Below are 25529 nucleotides of genomic sequence, written 5' to 3'. Positions count from 1 at the left end.
AAGCATAAAACTAGGAGCTACTGTTGTTCGTCGCTATGTTTTTCACCAGGCTTCCTCAACCTCAGCCCTCCAGATGTTTTGAGACTACAATTCCCATCATCTCTAACCACTGGTCCTGCTAGCGAGGGATCATGGAAGTTGTAGGAGAAAAACATCTGGAGGGCCAAGGTTGAGGAAGCCTTTTTTTCACAATGGGTTGTTTCTCCTCTGTTGGGAGCTTTGCTCTTCAAACAGGAACTTGCACATTAAAAAAAAATCAAATACCACAATAGTCCAGTACACCACTAAGACACAATTACAGAATGTCCAGCAAAGACCACCTTGCTCATCCATGGTCCAGCAGACTCCGTTTCATTTCTGTATCAATCTAAGGATGCTCAGAAACATGTACTTGAAACAACAGTACAGTAATTGAAACTCAAGAGTCAATAATGGTTAAAAAATCATTAGGTTTGCCTCAGTCAATACACCATCTATGAAATATTCAGCCCACACACATACACAAAAATGAAATTATAAGCAATATACTTTGATTCATAAAAAGTTTTGAAATATGCTTTCATTAAAAATAGAACTACAGTCTGAAAGCACTTACTACCTTGTATATACCACATACAGTATCTTCCTATGAGTGCTGTTCCAAAACCCCTTGAAGTAGAAGCAAAGGCATTCACTAAATTCAACAGGTACCATAGTAAATCTGCAGCATACAATAACAATGCTGGGGGGTTTCTTGTGCTGTGGGAAAAGAATGCCTTTAGATTAACAATCCCTGTGTTCCCAAAATGTATGAATTTTAAACTCTACTGAAATTAAAGTCTTGACCCAGGCTTAAAATTACCTCATTCTACAATCAATTACACCCTAAATTTCTTGTGTTAGTATGTAAATGGTAACAAGTTTCAAACTGTTTATACCAGGCATTGGCAAACTTGGCCCTCCAGATGTTTTGGGACTACAACTCCCACCATCCCTAGCTAACAGGACCAGTGGTCAGGGATGTTGGGAATTGTAGTCCCAAAACATTTGGAGGGCCAAGTTTACCTATGCCCGGTTTATACAGTTTCTTGCTTTCTTCGGACATCTAACAAGACAATCCATTTTCCTTGCATAGTTCCAGGAAACACTTGAAAGGTTTCACCCATCACTACGAATCAAGTCTTGCTGTGGGGAAGAAAGCCTCTCTAGTCATTCTCCTAATTGTGCAAACCTCACATAATATGTAGCTACTTTCCCTAGACTAATCAAAATCCATGGAGTGATAAACCAATTTATATCTAATCAATTTCACAACTTTTTTGTCAAGGAATTATATGAATAAACTGTAGTTATGCACTCAAATAAATTTTCTGCTTGGGCAAAACTTCCAACTAATTTTGAGTAATGATCAACAGAATCAACAGAATTTTGACCAGACAAGTCAAATTTCACAGTGGAATTTCACACATGGTAGATCAGAAAGCACGATCATACCACCATTAATGTCAGCTATACAATAGTGTCTGAACTGAAACGCCACACAGAGTCTACTAGATATTATAACTAGTTAGAAGTGTTACCAGACTCTCTGAACACCATACAGTTTTTTTTGTTCAGGGCATGGATAAAAAAGGAGGCAAACATTTAAAGCAATATTACACTTCCAGTGCAGGTACCATTGTGACTCCAGTTGTCACTTACAGTTCCCAGCTAACACTACACCAGCAACTCATCAATCAGGCCCATCGTAACCACTGGGTCTAGTGGAGCAAGGCCCCAGAGCACTGGGTTCTCAGGGGCGCAGAGCATTGGAGTCTGGGGCCAAGTGTTTGAGTCTGGGGCAGAGCTGAGTTCACCCCCGAACACGCGCAGAAGAGCTCCGCATTCCTAGGGGCGTCAGGCACCCACTGCTGAAACCGCTGTGCTCCCCAGCTGTGGGGAGGAACTGCGCGAGCTGCCAACGCATCCCCCTCCCTGCTCTGCCTTCACTGCTTTCCCTTGCCATCCATGTCCCACCCTGGAAGCTGGAGATTCTATGCTACGATTGGGTGTTAGTGTATTGGATGTGGCAGAGGCTGTTGTTGATTGGCTCAGTCTGTGTCAGTTGGGCGTTTGTTTTGCTGCTGCCCACGGGCGTCAATCTGTGCCTCTTAATAAGGAGTAATAAAGAGGTGGGTTTGTCTGAGAAGAAATGCCAGTTAAACAACTATTACACTGGCAAATAGCCCCTTTTGGGGGCAGAGCACTAGAAAGGGTGGCAACAGTCCAAGTTCAGGCTTGCTTGGAGGCAACTTGGATACGTTCTAGTCTGGCTTCAGGGCTGGCCATGCCACTGAACCTGCTTTTCAATTTCATTGTTCCGCAAGGGACAATGACAATAAAGATATCGTATTGTATCGTATCGTAGTAGCCACGGTTGATGGCAGTTGTTGGGAGAAAGATAGGTGGAATGTGACCCTGCTTGTTCCCCTTGATTGACTGACAGTTTTCAGTACCATGGTATCCTTTTGGAGCATCTCAGGGAGGTTGGGGTTGGGAACCCTGTGCTTCAGTGGCTCTACTCCTACCTCCAGGGACATTTCCAAAAAGTAGTTATGGGAAGCTGAGCACCATGGGAGTTGTCCTGTTATGTTCAGCAGGGTTTCATCTTGTTCACTAAAGCAGTGGGTGGCAGCGGCAGTGTAAGTTACCAACACCTGAAAAGAACTGTGATTTTTTTCTGGGTGGGTGGAGGGAAATAGTTTATTGTTATGAAAAAGTAACCCTTCAAAATTAATAATTTGGAAATGAGTCACTAGGTGCAGACCAGTACTCTAGCAGTTTTTACTTCTGGGTATAGATAGTCCTATAGTCCTTTAAATATCTCCACAATACTTCTCTGCTGATGATGGAATCATAGATCATGATCTTTTGGTAATACAGTATACAAAGACAGTAATCAAAATTTATTTGCTTAACCAATCTATCACCTAAATGGCACCACCTGACCTTAGTACGCCACTGAGTACGGCACACTCCTGATTTCTCTTTGGGAAGGGGCAAAAGTGTGCGTCGCCACCCCTTCCTGCAGGTATATTGTTCAACAACTCAACAACTTGGGGGGGGGGCAGGCAGAACTTTGCACCATGGTGCTGCATATGCTAAGGATGGCCCTGTCATCAATTATCTACAGCCCATCCTTGACAATTATATTTACCTGTCATAGCCTCAAGTTGTAGGCCTGTCTCTGCTTATAGACAGCACACTAATCTAAAACAGCTGCTCATCAGCAATGATGAGCCAGAAAACAAAGATACATAGAGACCATACCTTGCAACAAACTCAGATGCCAACTCTGACAATATTATTAAAGGTAAAGGGACCCCTGACCATTAGGTCCAGTTGCAGACGACTCTGGGGTTGCGGTGCTCATCTCGCTTTATTGGCCGAGGGAGCCGGCATACAGCTTCTGGGTCATGTGGCCAGCATGACTAAGCCGCTTCTGGCAAACCAGAGAAGCGCACGGAAATGCCGTTTACCTTCCCGCCGGAGCAGTACCTATTTATCTACTTGCACTTGACGTGCTTTCAAACTGCTATGATAGCATGACCTAATATCAACCACAATAAGAAACTTATTGCTCGTGTTCCAACATCTGCTCATGTTCCAACATCTTCTAGAAATTCTCTTTTGCTTTCCACATGCAACAAACAGTTAAATCGTTATGCGAAAAAATAAATGGGCACAAATCTAACATCAGAAATGGCAGCATTCAAAACCCATTTTGGTCTGAAAGACATTTTCAAACAGAGCTGGATCTGACTTGATAATTTTATACTGTACTTTTCCTTTTACCATTTATTGATAGCCACATACAATACAATGTGAGCAGTTATATTTCTTCAGAAGCAAGAAGAGAAATTTGTATAAATGCCAAATAAAAAATGGTGACAGAAAAGCTATTAAGTTCAATTATCTCTATGCACTATAAATAATAACAGCAATAACATGCATGCTGTCCAAAAATATCATTTGAATTGCAGAAGCTGTTTCTTAAATAAAACATTCCAATGACAAATCTATACTTCTCCAGAATGAAATGGACTAGCCTAAATGGTACATCATGAAAATAATCTACTATACCCTATCTACAAATTTTCTTTTTGCTTCCAATATGTATTTCACATATTGAGACTGTAAACCTTGAGGAAATAATAAGTAACACAAACAAAACAAGCCAAAATTAAGATAGACAGGTTGTTTGGAATGATTCACATATTTCCCTCTAGCAATTCAGTCACACAATTCCCAACTGTGAGGCATGGCCCTGTATTGCAGTGCCTCTGATATGAACATAGGGAATCAGAAATGTACATGGAGTTGCATGCACATAGGACCTCATCTGTTCTCTTTTTTATGAGTACAGGAATGCTAATAAGATCCCTGAGCATATCTGTGGAACTTTTTCTCAAAGGAAAGAACAAAAAGAATATGTGTGCACAGAATCTGGAATGTGTTCATGTTACACACAAATACTTTAGACTTTAAGGGGTAATGTATTCCCGCCCCCCAACACAGTACGTAGCTTTAGGTGTCATATAGTGATTCTTTAAGTAAATAAATAAAAACTGCACTAAAACTAGGAGCTACAAATGTTAACACAAAACTACTAAATGTCTTGCTACCAATCCATTAGGCTGGATTCTTGTGATAATTGTAAGCAGGAAAAGAAAATGCATTAGTACTGTTAGGTTACCTTTTGCATTACAGCTGGTGGAAGACTTACTAGAGTGCTGTGTCACGATGTATCAGGTGTGCATAACAATACAAAAACCAGTGCCATACGCACTCTATTGGATATTTTTTTTAAAAGGTCATGAGAATGAGTTTGCGGACTCTTGCACAAGAATTTAAGAAAACAGAGGAATTTTTATTGGATTTGCAATTACATTTCACACTCAGTGCTCTTCCCCTAAAATAGTAACAGCTGTTTTTGTGAAAGAGAGTAACAACTTTGGATACAGCTAATGAGTTTCTGAAAATTTCATTCTTGTTACAGCCTACTATTGCAGAATAAAACCACCACATGCAAGACATTTAATACTTTAATAAAAGTGCTTACCTAGAAGAGTTTATTTGCTTTTTTCTGCTGTAGGATGAGAACACCTTTGGGTCTGTAATTATGCACATTCCTAGTTCCAGTGTTGAGGAAGTCAGGCTTTGACTACTTAAAAAAATGTTTTAGGATGCCTTATACATTTTCCCACTTAAATGCTTATTCAGCTCTTCTTTTAAAAAGCAAACAATTCACTGCTCTGAGTAGGGAGACGGGAAGTGGCTTTGGGGTTCTCAAAAGGACCGACAGTCAGCGCCCTGTACAGTCCACTGGGGAGAGGAAAGGGATAAATGAGGGCTGCTAAAGAAGGTGTCTAAAATATATTTTTGTTAAAATTATATAATTTAGTTTTGCTTGGTAAGTAAAATGTGTGTAAAATCGCACAGACGTCATTAAAAATGAATGCCAAATACTTGCAGTTACATTATATATTAATATTATTTTTATTCATTATTATTATCATTATCATTTTGAGAAGGTAAAATTAAAATTCTTTGGTTTTCCAAAAGCAGTTTATCTGCTTCTTCAGCAAACGTAGATTACCAAACTAAATGTTGTCCAGTAATAGAGTTGAATTCCTTACATGCAAAAACATACTTTTAAGGTCCTTCACCAAATTAATTTGCAAAAATTAAGTTTCAGCCCCTAAAATGGTCTATGATCTACCTGTTTTCAGCAGAAGCAATCTGTGCAGACTATTTATGGAATTTGAAAGTTGAAAAATTCAGTGTGCCCTAAACAGGAAGGTTGTATGCAACCTGAAGGCTGAATAGAGTCAGATGCACTGAATAGAGTTGAACTAAGGCCACTTTATTTAAGTTTAAACCAATGAAAACACCTGCAGAGGGAAACAACTATCAGTTGGGAGCAAACTCTAAGGTAAAACTGCAGGCATTAAGCAACCAAACCCCTGTGAAGCATTCACGCGAGCTATCCGTTCCCCCCAACCAGTCCTCCAAGCTTCGGCAAGACCTGGCAGGGAGAGGGATAAGCAGGCAAAGGGGTTGCAAAACATGAGCCAAACACTAGTAAGCTGCCACCACCTCCTTTTCCGGGAACAGTCCCCAGAAGGGATCCAAGGAGGAGGATCACTTTTCCTTATTTACTGGACTGCCCCACTCTATGTCACTTTACCGTGACACAGACAGAAAGCCAGTAGGTAAACTGGTAGGTGATTACGAGGTCAGGCACTGGTTCAGCTTCCTGGCAAAAGGCACAAAATACAAGAAAGGCAAAAGTCCTTTTCCAAATTTATTGAAAAAAGGTCATTCAGAAAGCAAAAGCTTGCACTACAACCTGTCTGAAGGAATGGAGGTAGGGCTGTACCAGCTAACACTTTCCATGGGCTATGCTGTGAAGGTGTGTAGGTAGGTCTTGCTGTATCACATAGACACACAACCTCCCAAGGCCCCATGGTCCCAGGTGGATAGGCTATCCCATCCCAGGACTCCACCACACAGATTGCAAGCCTCAGGGCCAGCCCATCACCCTGAAAGGTGCCTAAACAGGTCACCTGGCTGAAACTCAATTGTTCCCTCTTTCTGCACCAAACCACCACAAAGGGGATACATCTCTACTTAGTAATGCTTTTTCCCAACTGAGAACAGTGGATAAATACATACCCAAAATGAATTTCTTAAATTACACTGCAGTCTTAGGTGAATTATAATCAATTGCATTCTGACAAAACACAAAGGACTCAATTAGAAAATTTCAGTCTTTTCCAAATTAGAGAAAATGTACATACTTGAAACTAAGAAAAGCCTTTATTGTGTGATCAGGTTTAGACAAACTGAGAACATATCAGTTTGAATAAATAGCCCTTTCCCACTATACAAAGACAGTTCACAAAAGCATGAAAGGGTTTTAATACCCACTATTGGATCTGTACTGAAAATGCAATTATATAAAGCTTTCAGATGTCTTTGTAGCTCCAGGGAGACCTTTGGCAAATCACTGTTTATTTTTTCACAGACCATTTGTTAAAATTGTGCCAGGTCAGTCTACACTTGTTCTACTCTCCATATGAAACTCATTCTTTTATAGATATGAGAATCTAGAGATTTCTTTATTGCCTACCAAAGACAATCTAGCGAATTCATATAACAGATGCAACAGGGAAATGAAGGTTAGAAGCAATTCACTGTAGCACAAAAGCACACCAAAATACACTTGAATGATGAGCTATAAAATTAATCTCTAAAGACAGATGTAGTTCTTCAAAAATGAAAAGTCAGTAGTAAAAAAATATTTAGGAATAAAAATAGACTGCATGTACATGAAAGTTCTGATACAACAGAAACAAACACACACACACAGACACATGTGTATATATTTATATATAATACTTTAAGGATGCCCCTTGTGAAAAGTTATGAAGAAAGCTTAGTTACCCCAAGGGTCAAGGAGTAAAAGTCATAATATAAATTGGTAACTGTTAGGAAGCAGTAGGCAGGAATAAAGAAGCAAGCTTTTGCAATGGGTGAAAGCCATTATGTCTCTCAAATTTATTCCCATAAATCCTGAATACACATTGCAGAGAGGTTGGTCAGATCAGGAAGGAGCTAGGAGGGAATTCAGAGGAGCTGCTTGTTGATGACACTGGAGAGAGGCCAAGTGGGTTGGGATGGACTGTTTTTGGACCTTGGGGCGGGGGGAACAAAGTTACAGATAAGGAGTTCTATCCCAGAGACGGTCTCAGTGCTGTCACCTCCCAGCATTCCTCTTCGACCCCCCCCCCACATCACCCGGGTATGCTGCACCAGCTTCACCCCTGGCTTCTGTGCTCACTTTGTCGCCAATCTTGGCACCCCCTCCAGCACTGCTGGAGCCCACTGACTTAAGAAAAGTAGGGAAGGCAATACACAATTTCAGCTTTACAGTACATGCAATCCCTAGAACATAATCCCTGTGCAAGTTGTGAGTTATCTGTACATATCTGTAATCCTGAATAGATCCAAGGTTGTTATATATCCAATTCTTAATCCTCATTCATTGAAGACACTATTTTTTATGTTTATCTTTTTGTTCCATCCCAAGCCCCTGTTTATTCTCTAAGACTTTGCCCTATGGATTGTATAAACTGTATTCAGAATGAGTTAAAAAAGGTATTTAAGTATACCTTCACCAAGAAACCAGAGGCCTTCCTTCTGGGCATGGTCGGCCAGAACGTGTTAAAGAAGGATAGAACATTTTTTATGTACGCTACAACGGCGGCAAGGATACTTATTGCTAAGAGCTGGAAAACCCAAGATCTACCAACACTGGAAGAATGGCAGATGCAGCTGATGGACTATATGCAACTGGCTGAGATGACTGGCAGAATCCGCGACCTGGGAGAGGAGAGGGTTGAAGAAGACTGGAAGAAATTTAAGATTTATTTACAAAAGTACTGTAATTTGGTTGAATCCTAACAAGGAAGCCAGAGCAGAAACAACTGTCTACCATTAAATTATAATTTCTTATTTGAGTTTAACCTAAATATTGCACTTAAGAGTATAAACAAGATGATAATTTGCTTGGAAAAATCCGTTTTTAATGATGAGAGTGGAAGCGGGAGACGTGAGGGAGTCCGCAATAGAATGAAAAGATGTTATGAAATCTATTTTGTTTGTTAAATATGTATCTGTAAAAAATCTTAATAAAAATTTTTATAAAAAAAAATAAATAAACTGTATTCAGAACATGACAAATTCCGGAATAATCACTCACATATTGTTTTTTGTATTGACCATATTTCCAGGTGAAAAGAGAGGCAGCCCTTTTAAATGCTAATTTTATTTCACTGCCCCAAAACAAAAGAAATAAAACTTAAAAGTTCTCCAAGCCTTCCTAAGACAACTGTCAGGAGTTATCTTCTCAGGTACTGGCAAGAACAAGGTTTTCTCAAATTCTAGGGGAAATACATATTATTTTTCTTCCTAATCTTCCTAACCACCTGCAGATATCAGTTTAAAACACTAATGCTCTCCTAAGACTTCTCATTACTGCTTTTTACTGATAGATTAAAAATTACTGACTTTTATGTCTAAAGCTATTGTATTTGTTTCATATTGTTCAATTCTTCTTTAAGAATTAAGCAAATATTAACTCAACAATTAACAAGCAAAATTATTCCCTTAATGGCTATTCAAACGAATACTTAGGTCAGTTTTGCAGTACGTGTAAATAAATAATCGCATGACATATTCTCCATGTACCAGCCACCTCAATCACAAATGCAAAAAGGCTTCTGTACCCCACACCTGGACCTGGTACCCCATAACATATTCCTCTGCTCCCGTTCTCTGCTGGAGGTTGGGAACTCTCTTCTCCCACTTCCCCGACAGTAAATTTAGCATTTACGAAGAAGAGAAATAACCTGTGTATATACTGAAGAACCATGTAATGAGGTGTCACCACTATAGAAAAGTCTAAACAATTGGATTTTAAATTCTTACCTTTTTATATAAATATAGGAAAACTTTATCCCCCACTCTCAGAAAACATTTCTTCAACTTTCAAGGATGTATTTTCTCTCAAGGAATAAATCTATTGCCTTCATACGACATGAAGAATATTTCATTCCTTCCAAATGAACACCATTGGATATTAATAAAGTCTCATGGTGTTACTACGATCATATTAAGAGCTTACCTGTACATGAGAAATCATCAACGCGGATATATCCTGGGACACAATCACAGCGATATGATCCAGGCAGGTTAACACACACTGTGTTGGCATGACAATAATGCATCTTAGCAGCACACTCATCAATATCTGAGGGGGGAAAAACACCCCATGAGATTGCATTCAGCTGCACAGTTGCACATCTTCAGCAATACAACACTGAAATATGAAAGAACTATATAAAAATATCCAACATATATCCACAAAAAGCAGAACATTTACAATTCTGCCATTAACTTTGTGGGCATTCCTCCTGACCACCACTCCTAAAAGTAATTACTCATCAATTGGAGTATTCCAAAATTGTGAAGCGTTAAAGAGAAAGGTTAAATTAGTCAATTACAAATTAGACATGTATTCTTTCAGCACATTGATTTCAATAAAAGGCCTGTGAACTTATTTCCTCAAGAAGTTGATATTTAACATCACCTTTTATAAGGTTGGCCTACTTTGGAGGACAGCCTTGGGGACAAGTAGCCTGAGTAATAACCTGAGTTAGTACAATTAGTACTTTTTATGTTTCTGCAAACTACTTCTCCAATTTTAATGAATAATCCCTTTCAGAACATGAATGATTGGAGGAGATGTAGTTCAAGTGTGCTGGGGAAACCCTTTCCCACTATGGCCCTAGATCTATTCTGTCAGAGGAGAGATTACTTTCTGTATCATATAGGTGGCCTCTTGCTAGATCCATCCAGTCAAGCTGTGAAAGCATTGTGACCCAAGACACTTATGAAGGCAGATGGCGCTTTCTTGATACACCTGGTTATATGTGTAGGTAGAATAGAGACACCAAAACAATGCAGCTAGAACCCAAGCCAGCTCTCTAATCAAGCCTCAAAACCTGCAAACTGCTTCCCCCTTCAGTTCCTTTTGACACACACTAGATTCAGACAAAACTATCAAATAGCTTCTGTCCCAGTTCCAATCTGGGTGGATGCACATGATTCACATGCTAGATACTCATCATTCCCCATTAAGCACTTACCTATTCACCATTATTTATCAGACAATACAAAATTCCAGAAAGCTTTATGGTACACAACAAAACAGCATGCCTGTAACAGTACAGTTACATCAAAATATGAGTTACATCAAAATATGAGACAACCATTAAGAATCCTCATCAGACAAAATGTTGCCTGGATTGATTCTTATATGAGCGGAAGGACTCTAGAAAAAAAATCCATGGGGAGTTTTACTTATCCCCCTTATCAGTCATATGCCCTATGTTTCATTCCAAATATATTAGGTTTTGCAGCAAATGGAATACAAAGCCTCCCTTTTCTTAATAATATGCGCACATGACCTCATTCAAATTACTGAAGAAGATAAAGTTGCCAAAGTTGGAAGTAGGTATGTTATAATCTAGAAAGGCTGCAGAGCATTGCTACAATTATGGGGAAAATTCTATTATTCACAGGTGTTTTTCTTCTTCTCTTGGATCCCTTTCCCATAGGTACCTTAAAGCATATTGTGGGTAGACCGGCTCCTTCTATTCTCCTTTGATCTGCTCACCCCATCAGGGACAAAACTGTTATGTGCAAGGTGCACCATCTGCCTCCGTTTTATTTCAGTTACACTTGGGGCAGGTTTGGACAGGTGGCGATGGAGCTTAAGAACCCCTGCATTAGGATTTACCTAAAGGCAATATTTGGGATGCAGATGGCTTTTGCTTTAAAAATGAGTTTATTGTCCAGCTGTGCTTGATCTTCCTGGTACATAAACTGCATTTGCATGAGTCATTTCAGTTTTACATTTCTTATTATTCCAGTATCAGTGTTAAGGAAATACTGTCCTGTTACATACCTTTTTCTAGTTGGTTGGAGTGAATACAGATATCCCTGAAAGTCTGACAGAGTTCATGTGAGTCTGAATAGGTAAAACAAGGACAACAGAACTAGCTTCACTGTTCTTTGTTCTACTGCATGTCAGTAGAAATGATGAAAGGGGCTTTGCCTCCATGCTGATGCAATCCTGTATTTGTGTGCTGAGTGCCAAGTAGACCAGCTGTCATGAGCACTACTATCCAAAGACATCAATACAGTGAGTAGGAAGTTTGAGCAACTAACGAAATCATTTTGCACTGGTCACCAAGCAGCTGTCAACTGACAGGGACTTTTGAGTGGTCTGGACTGAATCTGAAATGATGGCTTGAAGGCAAAAGATGGGATACAAATACCTTGAGCGATCAAGTCCCCTTGCTTTTGCTATTTCTGAATGATAATCCCCTTGAAAAATGGGGGGGGGACTGTCAAAGCCTGAAAGACAAATGGCAAGGAAAAAGAGTCACTCTCTCTATCAAACCATTGTGCTCTGCAGCCATATGAGGCACACTTGCCTTTAAGTGCAGGCTTGCACTTCTCTGCTTGCTATCTTTTAAAAAAACAATGCAGGCTTTTATTTCATTCCTTTGAAAGGGCTTTGTTTAATCATGTATAATACTGAATCATAAATGTAAAGGAAGAGAGATAGGAAATATGTCAGAACTAGTAAGATATCCATCTAAAAATTAACCTGACAAGGTTCCATGTTTGTCTGAAGCTTCAACAATGAATTTGAAAGACATGAGCCATGTCAGTAAAAAGGGGGGAGTGCTGAAAAAACATTGAATGTTATGGATTTAACTAGCATCTTCTTTTAGTAAAAAAGGGAAAGTTTATTTTTATTCATAAAATATTCACATATCACTATTCATTAAAAATATCAGTGAAATTTACATTAAAGTTTTGATAGCAATAAGGGTAAAAATCTACAGCTTTGAATAGTTTCTGTGTGGCATTGTCTTCCTTTATTTATGTACACCTCTGATTTCAAATGAGGTTCACTGCCATGGGAGCATGTATGACATTCTCTTCTAGCTCCTTGCAGTTGCTAACTGCCATCTCAGGTTCCAAGCTTTCCTCCCTACAGGAATGGGGCAGAAAGAGCTACAGGCAAATTTACAGGCTGCTTAAAGGTAAAAAATGGTGGTCCATAAAAGTAGCCTTTTGTCAATATGTAGGCTTTTTCCCCGCTGGATTTTGGTGACATTGTCCAGGCTATCAGCAGTCAGCGCCATTCTATCCAAGCCACTGAAGCATCCTGGGATGGAGAAGAGCAAGGCAGCTACATCAGTGTAGTGCAGACAAACAAGCAGGAGCACCGGATTGGCTCTGCTGGTGCCACTGCACCAACCTCCCACTTTCCATTCTGGTATGCTGCAATGACTCAGCCAGAAGGAGGTCAGGTGAGTAGCACAACCCCACCATACTGTGGGGCAGAATGAGATGCAGACAAATACAGTGAATGGCTAGTACTAACGGTGGCAACTTGCTGAAGCAATTCTTCCACTGAGCTGCAGGTGCCCATTCTTAAAAAAAATTGTGCAGAATCTGAAGAATGGTTACTATAATGCAAGTTCCATTGACCTTGGCAAGGAAGTATTGGGCTAAATGGAATACAATGGTATAAATCAACGTTTCCCAAACATGGGTCTCCAGCTGTTTTTGGACTACAACCCCCATCATCCCTAGCCAGCAGGACCAGTGGTCAGGGGTTATGGGAACAGTTGTGCAAAAACAGTGGTCTAAAACCATTTGCTGCTTGGATCTAAAATTTTCAGCTTCAGTTCTTCACACATTCTTTTCTTTCATCATCATGCCCTTTCAATGGCATTTTATCATTGGCTCTTTGGGTGAACCGTTTCCAGGTCTAAGAAACAGGTCAGTTATCTGTGTTGGATGGGGTTGCTAGTATGGGTTGAATGTGCTCAAGAATCCCTATCTGTCACTGAATGCCCAACTGGTTTCAGTGGCTAGGAATGCCTGCTTCTGCCTGCTTCAACAGAGGTGACAACTAAGGTATAAGGTTCCTGGTTTGGGTCAGTTTAGTTATGACAGTCCAAGAATTGGTAACCTCTACAACAGATTCCTGCAGTGCACTTTATATAGAGATTGGCTGGTTTGGAATGGGGTTCACCAACCATTCATGGCACCATCTGGGTGCCATGATGCCTGGAAAATGCCTCATCATATAACCCACTTTAAAACAGCTGCATTAGTTGCCAGTTCTTTTCCAAGTCCAGTTCAATGAACTCACAATAGGCCCCAAATATCTGAAAGACCATCTTCTTCCAACTCAGGTGTTAATATCAGCTTTCGACGTTTATCTTCTATCAAGATCAGGGCTTCAAGTGTGGTGGCACCAGCCCTCTGGAACGCACTTCCCATGAACATGAGGCGGCATCTATTTGGGTGCTTGCTTGAAACTGAGCTCTTTAAACAGGCTTTCCAAGAGGGGTGATCCAGCTATGTTGATATCTGACTCACTGTTTTTTTAATAAATTTTGTGAATGTAATTTAATTGTTGATTTTAGGTTGTATGGAATTGGTTTCCAAATAAATAAATAAAAGTATAACTTTTAAAACAAACATCATTTCCTTTCCCCAATACTTTCTGCTAGTAAAATAATTTTGCTAAGATATGTTCAGATCAAAGGATATAAAGTAATGGTTGCTATTTCATTTATCTATAAAAATACACAAGTTTAAATGCCCAGGATTTTTTTTAAAAAAACTGCAACATTGTAACAACACTATCCATAAACCACAATGCGGTACACATCACTTTGGCTATAATGGAACTCAAATTGTGATTCATGTGAGTAGATTGCTTGTCGCATTTGAAATATTAGAGCTTGTCTTCTGGTGGTCTTTTGAGGTGATAAAAATACATGATTTATGTCTTTCCCTCAAATGGTGATGTAGTTTGCTTTTCTTATAAAAAATGTTCTACTTATGGTCTTTAAAATGAAACTTGACACAGCATAATGATCCTTCACATATCACTAACTTCCATCTGCATAAGCTAGTTTGCTGTAATGACAAGGAGTCACTGGGGCTAAAGCTTTTCAGTGAGAATCACTGCATCACAGTACATAGCTTAGTATGGCATAGTAGATGACGGCATTCATCTGATGTGGAGGTACTTCATTAATATTTGCATTCTGGCAGCTTTCATTCTCTTGACATTTTGTTCTTTACTGCAACAATAACTGGAAACCAGCCATCCAAAGAGAGCTATATTCCCCATGCATCTGAAATACTATAAGGCCAGTTCAAACAACCATGTTTATCGCAGGATAACTGGAAGAAATGGCTATCATGTCTCTGCTGTCACAGACGGCCTTATCAGCACATCAATGAAAGTATGCTTATCAAGTGTTCAGCTTATCATTTGATAGCTATCACTCACACAAACCTGACCTTCCCATAAAACAAGGAAGCAGATGTTAACAGAAATAGAAAGACAATACTGGAGCATCAGTATTCAGTGTTGCAAGCTGGCATAGCTCCACTGATCTATTGGGAAGCTCATACTGTCTGTTAATTTCTTTCATCTTGTCAGATATCAATAAAAAGGGCTATTACAGAAGGCAATGAGTGTTGAACACTGCAGGTACCCAAAACAACACCTTTTAGTTCCAGCAGCAGCTAGGTCAATTGAAGTATTAGGTGCTTCAGCCGAAGGCTTCTTCCTTCTTGCCAGTCATCACCTAATGCCCTTCTAAGTATCTGAAATTCTGGGCTGCCCAGGCAGCACTTCAATAAGCAGAGTGCTGTGCTTTCACAGCCAAACCATGGTCTCTACTTCCCAATCATGGATGCTTCCCATTTCCCTTTTCAGACTCCTTGACTGTGACATCAGCTCAGTATCAGTTGCTGTGTCTGGGATGGCCTTCCTTGACTGTGGCCATCATCTTCACAATTCTCTACCTTATTGGCTGCCATGGGGCTAGCATGGGGCTTTAAATCACTTGAGGCTTCAGGTCTACCACTCATCACCTGATAGTAGAGCCAAAGCCTGATTTTCCATTGCCAGTGAACAACTGGGAGCACAGTTTAAGGTTCCTGATTACACATTGACAGCTTTGTCTTTACCTGCCCCACACCAGATGTCACAGGTGTCGGGTAGGTGAGCATGCTTTGAGGAAAATCTGAATCATTGATGGGTGAAGGATGGCCTGCAGGTTAGTGGTTTCCCACCCCACCCCTGCCCTGGTCCCTTTGTCTCCTAAGACCCACCCAAGTCAGGTAACCAAAGATGCTCTGCAAGGTCTTATACCTCTTTTCTGAAATGAACTGTACACATACTCTGAAATCCAAGACCCTGCTCAAAGAGGTTAAAGGTAAATAGTTAAGTAAGATTATCTCTCTTTTATTATATTGAAGTGCATGATTCTTTCTTTTCCTAAACAAACTTTGGATATACTTTGACATTTGAGTTCTTTGGTCAGAAAGGACATTTCTCCGGAATTTGTCATTAAAATATTCCCCATGCACTAAGACTGTATAGTCATTAAGCTATTGACCACGTTCTAAAGATCCTTCCCAAGCTTCTTTAGGTTTTGAAAGTAAATCTAAATCTCATTCTCCCCCACCACCACCACCCCCCATGGCTAGGCTTGAGGAAAGATCTATGTCAGTAAGGCTTAGAACATCTTCACCCAACTTGCTGAGCAGTTTAGGGGTTTTCAATCATTTCAACCAAACCAGTACAGTACTTTTCAGGGGAACCCTTACAAAATGGGGGTACACCAATAAGGAAAGACTTCCCATAATCATCTGTCACAATGACAAAGGAAAGAAAAACAGTTTTCTGAAAGAAAAAGAGTGGCTGCTCTGACAGTTAGAGGACCTCTTCTTGCAATGGACAGGTGGAAGTTCTGCTCTAGCTATAAGGCTGCATAGGAGCTTTATTTCAGACACTGGGAAACTTCTGTACGTCTAGTACCTCAGTACTGCCTCAAAATGCAATTTCCCTGAGAAAATTAAAATATCCACTTGACTGAGAGAGAGAAATCTTACACAAAGCCCAGAAATGACATATTATTGGCAGGATGTAAGACAGAGTCCCAGGGTCTGGGAAAATAACATGCTTAGAAATTGAGCTAAAACAACCACCAAGAATTACAGAAGCAAAGGGGCAGGGCTTTGAAAGGAAAGAAGACAGAGCAGGCATAAGAGAAGAAGTGGTGCGGCAAAGATTAAGAGAGACTGGAGGTGGGGGGAAATCTCACAATGGTCTTATGGGTAAGAAAGATTTCTGTCATCAGAAATATTAAAAAGAATAAACTGTGGAGGTGAAGCAAGTGTAGCCCAGTTCAGCAGAACAAGGAAGCAGGAGGCTGAATTTCATATGTGCGGCACGTTAAGTCAAATCTGAAGTTGAAGCTCTTTGCTTATTCAGTATTTATGTATGAACACCTCTTTCTTTAAAAGGCTCTTAGCAATAGACAGAGATATACAAAATCAAGTAATTAACATTTGTTGGAATTCAGCTATTTAAAAAATATCAAGAAATAAATATACACTTCACATTCTCAACAGAAAGGAGATTTTCTTAACCCAGAGTGAATAGCTGCAGAATTTTGATAAATGCATTAATGGAAAACATGCCACTTTTACTTAAACTAGGATACTTGACAATATATTCATAAGGCATCTGACAGTCTGAAACAAATTAATTTTCAAACGCATTTAGAATTTGCATATATGGTAATGCTGTTTAGTAAACAGAGTGTGTAAACAATATGAAAGCCTTAGAACAGGGTATTTAAGAAGAGCAGTTTCTGCCTTATGGCAGAATCTCACTCTGACTCATACATTCTACATCAACAACGGATGTGGTTGCTTCTCACTTTGGCTGCCCTTCCTGCTTTCCCAAATCCTTTGCCACAAACATCACCCACTTGCCCTTTCCTGCTCCCACTGCCACTGGTCCCTACTACAAACATGGCAAGCCTCGGATCATTGCAGCAGACAGTGGGGGAGAAGAAGAAGGAGCAGAACTTAAGCCAAAGTGACATTGCCTGCCCTGCAGCTGCAACGACACCCAAAGCCCAGAATAAGAGCTTCAGAAGCAATCTTAGTAAACTGGTAACATACCTGAATAAGAGTGGTTTTAGTAACAGACCAAGTGATATTGGCTGAGGAAATGCCCTGAGGCTGCTCTCAACAACAGTCTCCTTACAGAAAAGTTAGCTTTGTCAAACCCAATGGAGACTCGGGTCATCAAGCCTGAGCTTCCATAGCTGCTGCCCACCATGAACCACCATTGGCAGAACTGGCAGCAACACCAGCAGATATGTTCTATGCTTACCATAATACTTTATTCTCTTGCTAATTACAATGTTTTAAATGTGCATTTTATATTTTACTTCCCTTTTTTAGTCAACTTTGCTGCATTAAATGTAGATTCTGTAGTTGACCTCCTTTGTAATGCCTTTTTTTGAAATCTTGAAGGTAATATTTTAGTTTCCTGTTATGTTATTTTTAATATATACTTTATCTTTAGTAACGTTTTATTCTGGGTTGTTTTATTTGATGCTTTAATGTGGGTTGAGATTTTAGGTTTTTTCCTTAAAAATATAAATCAGTATAGAAATGAAATTAATGATGAGAATAATAATAACTCACTAGGTGCAATGACTAACATCTGAGATGTTCGTTATATGGCTTTTGGCAAATGTTGAAGGCCTACCACTTTACTTTGGCTTCTGACATTTGAGATGTATATTCTTAAGACCCACCTTATTATGTGACTATAAATTGTTTTGAACTGTTTGTAATATTGTGTTTTAATTGATATAACCAACCCTGGGGCCTTAGGGTGAAGGGCAGAGAATTAACAACCACAACAATTGGTTTTCCATTGATACAGGCAACTATCCTCAAACTTTCCTTTTTATCCAATTTCATCTGATTTATTTTCTGCTGGTGAAAATACTGGCAGCTGGATGTACAAACTTTTCCAGCTTAGAAGAGGTGGAGAAAAGTAGCAGAGCGTACATTGTAAGATGTATCAAAGCATGGTTGTCTGTCACCACTGCAGTACTCACAATGGGATATGAATTCTGATACACAATCTTATCCACAAGTAGTGAACATAAGAAGCACCCTGCTGGAACAAGCCGAAGGACCATCTATTCCAGCACTCTGTTCTCACAGTGGCCACCAAACGTCCACAGAAAGTCTGCAAGCCAGACCCAAGTACAACTACTCAACCATAACTACGTATAACTAAGTTTGTTATTGGTATGAGCTTTCGTGTGCATGCACACTTCTTCAGATACACTGAAACAGAAGTCACCAGACCCTTATATATAGTGAGAGGGTGTGGAGGGGTATTACTCAGAAGGGTGGTGGGAATGGGTGATTGGCTGATAGCTGTGGTAAACCTGTTGACGACTGTTAATGACTGCAATTGGTCTTACAGGAAAAAGCAAGGGGTGAGATGGCTAAAAATAGCTTTATCGTGTATAATGAGATAAGAATCCAATAGTTTCTCTGTCAGTTGGAGAACACTTCAATCTCCCAGGACATTCTATACAAGATCTCAAAGTAGATGTCTTATTACAAAAAAAATTCAGAAATAGACAGGAAAGAGAAGTTGCTGAATTGCAACTTATTACCAAACTTAAAACCATGGAGATACCTTGTCTGAATAGAGACATTGGATTCTTATCTCATTACAGGTAGGTAGCTGTGTTGGTCTGCCATAGTTGAAACAAAATTAAAAAATGAGCTTTCGTGTGCATTTGGTGAAGAAGTGTGCATGGACACAAAAGCTCATACCAATAACAAACTTAGTTGGTCTCTAAGGTGCTACTGGAAGGAATTATCTTATCTCATTATACACTCCAAATACCTATACGCATACTGAACATAAACAGTAAGGACATATTGAAAGATGGTCTCTGTAGAATTCCCTTATAAGTTTATTCAAGTCCAATCTTGTGTAGTTCTCTGAAATGTTTTAATACATTTCTGTTTGGGCTGGCTTTTAAATCATGCTTAGTAAGTTTATTTTAGCTTTAATTAAAAAATAAATAAAGGTAAAGGACCCCTGGACAGTTAAGTCCAGTAAAAGGCAACTATGGGGTTGCGGTGCTCATCTTGCTTTCAGGCCAAGGGAGCTGACGTTTGTCCCCAGACAGCTTTCTAGATCATGTGGCCAGCATGATTAAACCGCTTCTGGCACAACGGAACACCGTGACTGAAACCAGAGCACATGGAAACACCGTTTACCTTCCTGCCACAGCGGTACCTATTTACTTGCACTGGCATGTTTTCAAACTGCTAGGTTGTCAGGAGCTGGGACAAAGCAACAGGAGCTCACCCCATCATGGGGATTCAAACCGGCAACCTTCTGATAGGCAAGCCCAAGAGGCTCTGTGGTTTAGACCACAGCGCCACCCATGTCCCTATAGCTTTAATTATATACAGTATAATAGTTGGATATTTTACTTTGTTGGGGAGGTTTTTTATTGTTTTTAAACTACTTGCTCATCCCAAACCCTAGGAATAGCAACAAAAATAAATTGATAACTCTATAATGCCTTTCAGATAGATTTCAAGGGATACCTTATTTTAACTTTTTTTGTTCACCTATCTTCTTAAGATACCCCGTAATACACATTAAAATAATTATAGCAATTTCCATGCTTGCTATGGAATTTTTTTCTTTACTAATGGATCAGAAGGAACAATGGAGTATTGTATTCAAAATGAATTATTTGTTCCTAACAAAGCTATAGTCAAGAGCAATTATGCTAAAGTACTTATTTCTATCAGCATTTATCAAAACAACACTCACTCTACTGCTTTATTTTTATGTCTAATATTTGTACCCTGCCTTTGGCCCCCTTACTTCCTATATATTGACTAACTTGCTCTTTCAAATCCACACAGACAGAATTTCCAAATGATAAATTTGTTGCTGTATAATTGATGTTGAATGCCTATGTCCTAAGCAATCTTTTATGATAGCATTCTGAAAGACTTGGCCTCTGAAAAATTAAATGAAGATGAAGCCTGCAGTTTGCTTACCTTTCCAAATAAAAGGGCATCCATTGTCCCCAAACAATCACGGCAATTGCATTCCATGGCTATTTCTAATGCATACATATACATGAAAATGAACAAGTGGTATGGTGCATTAGAACCCATCTTTATTGACAGAGAAGCCATTGCATTCTCTGCTCTCCAGTTGTGGTTCGAGGACCCGACCCCCGCGAAAGTAACGAAGTAAGGATTTAAGGTCAAACGTTCAGCAATCGTTCTTACACCAACCACTCAGACACTCCAATTAAATAAACCAAACCAATACGCAGTAAGTAGGGTAGAATTAGCAGCATAAAATAAAATTAAAATTAGCACTCTCAAAAACGCAGCTGTGCTGGAAACACACACTGGAAGACCCCCTATACAGCGAAAAGGCTTTGTGATCAAAGATGAAACTAGGGGGCTATCCTGTGAAAAGTGAAGGGGGAAATGATGGTGGGGAGGAAGGAGGATTTAAAGACAAGCAGAAAGGAAAAAGTAATCGCAAAAGTAATGAAGGAGGATTTGAGGGCAAGACTTCCCTTTCTCAGAAGTCTTCTTCAAAGTTAGCTCCACGTGGCCACTTCTATGCAGGAACACGGAGGTGAGGATCCTCCTGACTCGCCCAGGACGACAAAGAGAAATGAGGCCGGGGGGGGGGGAGGCTGGCACTGCAGCATAAAGGCTGCTGGACACGCCCCCCCATGGCACCTGGTTGGATGGCCACCGGGGGGGGGGCGTGAGTGCCAGCCAGGTGAGCTGGAGGCAGGGGGCAACGCCCCCTGCTAGGAGCGGTGCTCGGGCTCCCGTCCACAACCACTCCCCTCTCTTTCAGGGAGGAGAGTCTTTCCCAGCCGGCTCAGAGCTGGTGAAAGGTAGAATAAGTGTGTGGGCATTCTTTGCCCCTGTGCATGTGCCTGTGTTGGGTAGTTGAAGTTCCAATAACCTGGCAGACAAGCTTCTGCTCTTCTGCCAGAAAAGGGGGGGGGGACAAGCCTCTGTACCTCCACCATCAACCTCTGATTCAGAGCCTGAAAGAAGAGGAAGAAGCTTTTGTTCTCTTTTTGGATCCAGCAAGCACAGAACTTACTCGAGCCACAAGCTCCCATTCATTTTCAAGGCTTGTGGGTGGGGGGTGGGGAGATAATCTCTCCCTTTCTACAGCTCTAGTGTTGGAAGGAAGCCCAGGCTCACCTCACTCATTAGAATCTGGTTAACCTCACTGGAATTGGAGGTGGAGCTAGAAAAGAAGTTTGATCAAGTTTCTGAGGTTGGAAGTTATAAAGGTGCAGGGGCTGGAACACAGGTTTGACTAAGCAAGAGCAAAACCCCAACCTCCTAGTATTCATACCAGATCTGGTGAACATGGAGGCCTTATATACAGTTTGAAGGAGCTCACATTGCATATGCCTCTTCTGTTCTGTGTCTGAAAAAGGCTCTATGCAATTAACATTCAAAGGTGCTGCACAGATCACCGGACTAGGTCACAGATTCAGAATCTTCCTGGCTCAAGCTCGATTCTTTTAATACTAGCTTCGTTCTCTGCAATGCTCTGTTTGAGTGTATATTATGAGAATGCATGGAGATGCAGAAATATTCCAATTAGAAAAAATACAGAACTTGTATACAAGTTGTTAGAGGTATGAATCAAGTGGTATGGTGCATTATAGCAATTATTCATGCAAAATGAATACTTCACCACTACTCAAGCATAAAATAAAATTACACCTCTATTTCTAGTGGCAACTCTAGCCTCATCAATAGCTGTGTTTGATTAATGCTCCTGTTTTCATCAACTAAGGGAGTGGGGACAATCCAAATAGCCTTGCCCTATAATCTTCTGTAAAGAGCACAAAGCACCAACCATCTGTAGCAACAGAGCCTTTACACATATAGCTGCTCTCACACAAATCAGGATTGTGAGGAACCTACACATGTGCAGCTGTGCATATGATCACATTCTTTTTCACAGACTAGTAGGCAGAGCTACCTGGTGCATCCGTACTCCCTGGTGATGACAAACACAAATAATTTAATACCCAAATATATATGATAACAGTTGTGTGTTAAGGTTCCCAAACTGCACTTGAAATAATTCACAATAGACACAGAATTATGGTTTAAGGTTTTTGGCATAATGTTGGCCACAACTTGATTGATTACTGCATGTGAGTGGTTGCTTAGGCATTGGTTCCCAACTAGCTGCACCTGACCTTGGCAGGGCAGAACTGATGCCTGGACTCTGGCAGACATCAGTAAGGGAAAACAATCTGGGGGAAGTCTGAGCTGGACACCAGTCTCTAACCTCACCCCAAATGCTCCCAGGAGCTCTGGTGTGGCCCTAGCCCCTTGACAGGGGCTCGACAAGAGCAAAGTGAGCCCCTGGATTCCTTTAATGAAATACCCTGGCAACAGCAACTTGGAGGGGCAGGCACAGACAACCACATCCCCTCCACCAACCAATTGAACCAATACCTAACCGCCAACCTTACAAAGTTGTGACAATTTGCTATGTAGTAGGCAAAACCCAAAAGGCACCAGCCAACCAGCCTATGGCAAACTCCTACCAGGCCCCTGCTCTAAAGCAGACAACCCCATGAGAGGCATAGCAAGGTCAATAAGCACCCTAAATATAGGGAGGGCGGGTGATCCTGAGCACACAGTGAAAAGAGGAAGCTCAACGACACGTGCAGGGATATAAATAGCCCCTTGGTTGCCAATCACGAGCTCCCTGAGCCAAATTCCTTCCCCAGCAACCGAGGGGCGACCAATCGGGAGTTGAGGCCATCCAATCGTACCCGCCCCAGCAACAGCAGGGCAGTTTGGGTGGTCTCACCGCAACACATGCTCTCCGTGATGGAGGACACGATTTACCAGAAGAGCCATTTTGCTTCTCAAATCACAGCGCTGAATTCCTTAGGCATAACCAGAAGTGAGCTAAAGTAGAAGAGCTATGCAACTCAAGGGGAATAGCAAACATATGATCATAAAAGCCTCGCTTTCCCCATCCTCCAAATTCAGTAAGTAATAATAATTGCTTTGCTTTTGGCTACGAAATGAACCAGCAATTTCATTCTTTTCTCTTCAATAACATTGTTAGAAATTTGTTCTACTAAAGCATGATACTGGGCACCCTCAGCTGTGTTGCATTTTCCATTCACTGAAATATAATTTTGCTTCTCTAACTAGCTGGAAGCATAAATCTACTTTAGAGCTGCTGTATGTTGCAGCAGCAAACAGCAGGCCCTTGAATTTAGTTGACCACATCTTTTCTACAATATCTGAAGGGCATTCACATTCCTGAAAACAAGCATAAAGAGATTCTTCAAAACAATCATGAACACCATCAGCCAATCACAACTCCTGGATAGCATGTTTACTATTTTTCAGACATCTGAGTATCCGTCAAACAATGCAGGGAAGCTGTGGTCAGCCTGCATTAAAAAATACAGGGACTATTCATTGCAGTAGACTTGGTATTGTTAATCATACTGACTGGTACTAGTATTTTTTATTTTATTTTTGAAGGACAATGACATACTGCCAATTGGATGCTGCAGTGCCCAGCTATAAGCATGGAAAACTAGCCTGTGTAGGAAGTTATTTAATGTCACACTAGGACAGTAAAATTTAGTTGAAACGCATAAAACACAAACATGCAAAATTATTCTAAACTACAGAATACAGATTATCAAGCCTAAAGACACAATGTATCCTGACACTAAAACCTGACACATTTAGCTCTTCATACCAGTAACTCTCTAAAACAGTTCAATCAAAAACTAAGCTTCTAGGTCTCAAAATCAATTGAAAACTAACATTTCAGAATTAAAATCCACTTGAATTAAGTCCCTATAACATCCATGGCACATGTGTATCCTTCCCATTCTCCTGACACTTTACAAATCCTTCAGCTGTGATGTTTTTGGTTACAAGAATATTTAAAAGGCCAGAAATGCTGGGTACCTAGGTTGTTCGAAGCAGTACACAAACCCAGGACTAGCACACAAAATTGTATACCAGTAATATATAAAATCCAAGAGTCTCAAGGGAAGCCCAACATAGAAGACGTTACAGTAGTCCAATAGTAGAGTCTGTGTTGCATGAATCATGGTGGCCAGAACATCCAAATTGAAGTCTCCCATTACTGCATTTCTTCCTTTGATGTCTTTTTTAATATCATTCTCTATCTCAGCTTTATTTGCATAAGTATGCCTGAAGTTTTCTTAAAGTATACCATATGTGAAAAGCAGTTATTTACTTCCTTATTAAAATATTTCTATCCTGGCAATCTGCCCAGAACAGCATTCAAGGTGGGTCAGTAAATGTGTAACAATGCAATCCTAAACATGTCTACTCAGAAGAAAACCCTACTGAATTCAATGGGGTTCAGTCCCAGGTAAGTGGTGTTGCAGCTTAACTATAATAAAAAATACAGTATCAATAACAGCAATAATCAATATAAGAGATGGGGTTTAGAAATGAAACGCAAAACATTGGCAGTAATGAACAGAAGACCAGTGAAAGAACAAGGGTTTTTTCACTGCCACCTAGGACAAACAAGATGACATGACACCTAAATATAAGCAACTAGGGATTCCTTTCCAGGGCATAAAATTCCAGTTATTGTGTCATCTCACACATGTAAAGAGATAATCTAATCTTTCCTATTTTGTTTGATTGGGTAGGGACTGGACTAGAGGTTTATGGCTTTCAAATAAATTGAAACCATTACATCTTTTTATCCCTTCAGCATCTACATGCTGTTAGCTTTCAACCTCTTCTAAATCAATCCCTCATCCCCTTAGTAATGTGAAGGCTTTTCTCCGAGTACCTTTCAATAAATTAATTTTCAATCTTCTGATTGCATGATATGCTTTTGTCTGCGATGTGCTCTGAGCTCAGCATTAAATAACAAT

The 25529-nt window shown here is 40.2% G+C and overlaps 1 protein-coding gene across 4 annotated transcripts in view; it reads right to left on the bottom strand.

Moving 5' to 3' along the window:
• NELL1 (neural EGFL like 1) overlaps positions 1-25529 on the bottom strand; it is a 379806-nt gene that overhangs the window by 159778 nt on the left and 194499 nt on the right. For 3 of the 4 annotated variants that reach the window (XM_081882838.1, XM_081882841.1, XM_081882840.1), the window contains exon 13: positions 9710-9835. The exons of the other annotated variant lie outside the window; for it this stretch is intronic. In XM_081882838.1, coding sequence (XP_081738964.1) covers positions 9710-9835 — 126 coding nt within the window. The remainder of the gene's footprint in view (positions 1-9709; positions 9836-25529) is intronic. 4 annotated transcript variants of the gene reach the window in all.

Source organism: Podarcis melisellensis (assembly GCF_964234715.1).
Source record: "Podarcis melisellensis genome assembly, chromosome: 1".
Lineage (NCBI taxonomy): Eukaryota > Metazoa > Chordata > Lepidosauria > Squamata > Lacertidae > Podarcis > Podarcis melisellensis.
This window is presented reverse-complemented; position numbering and strand designations above follow the sequence as displayed.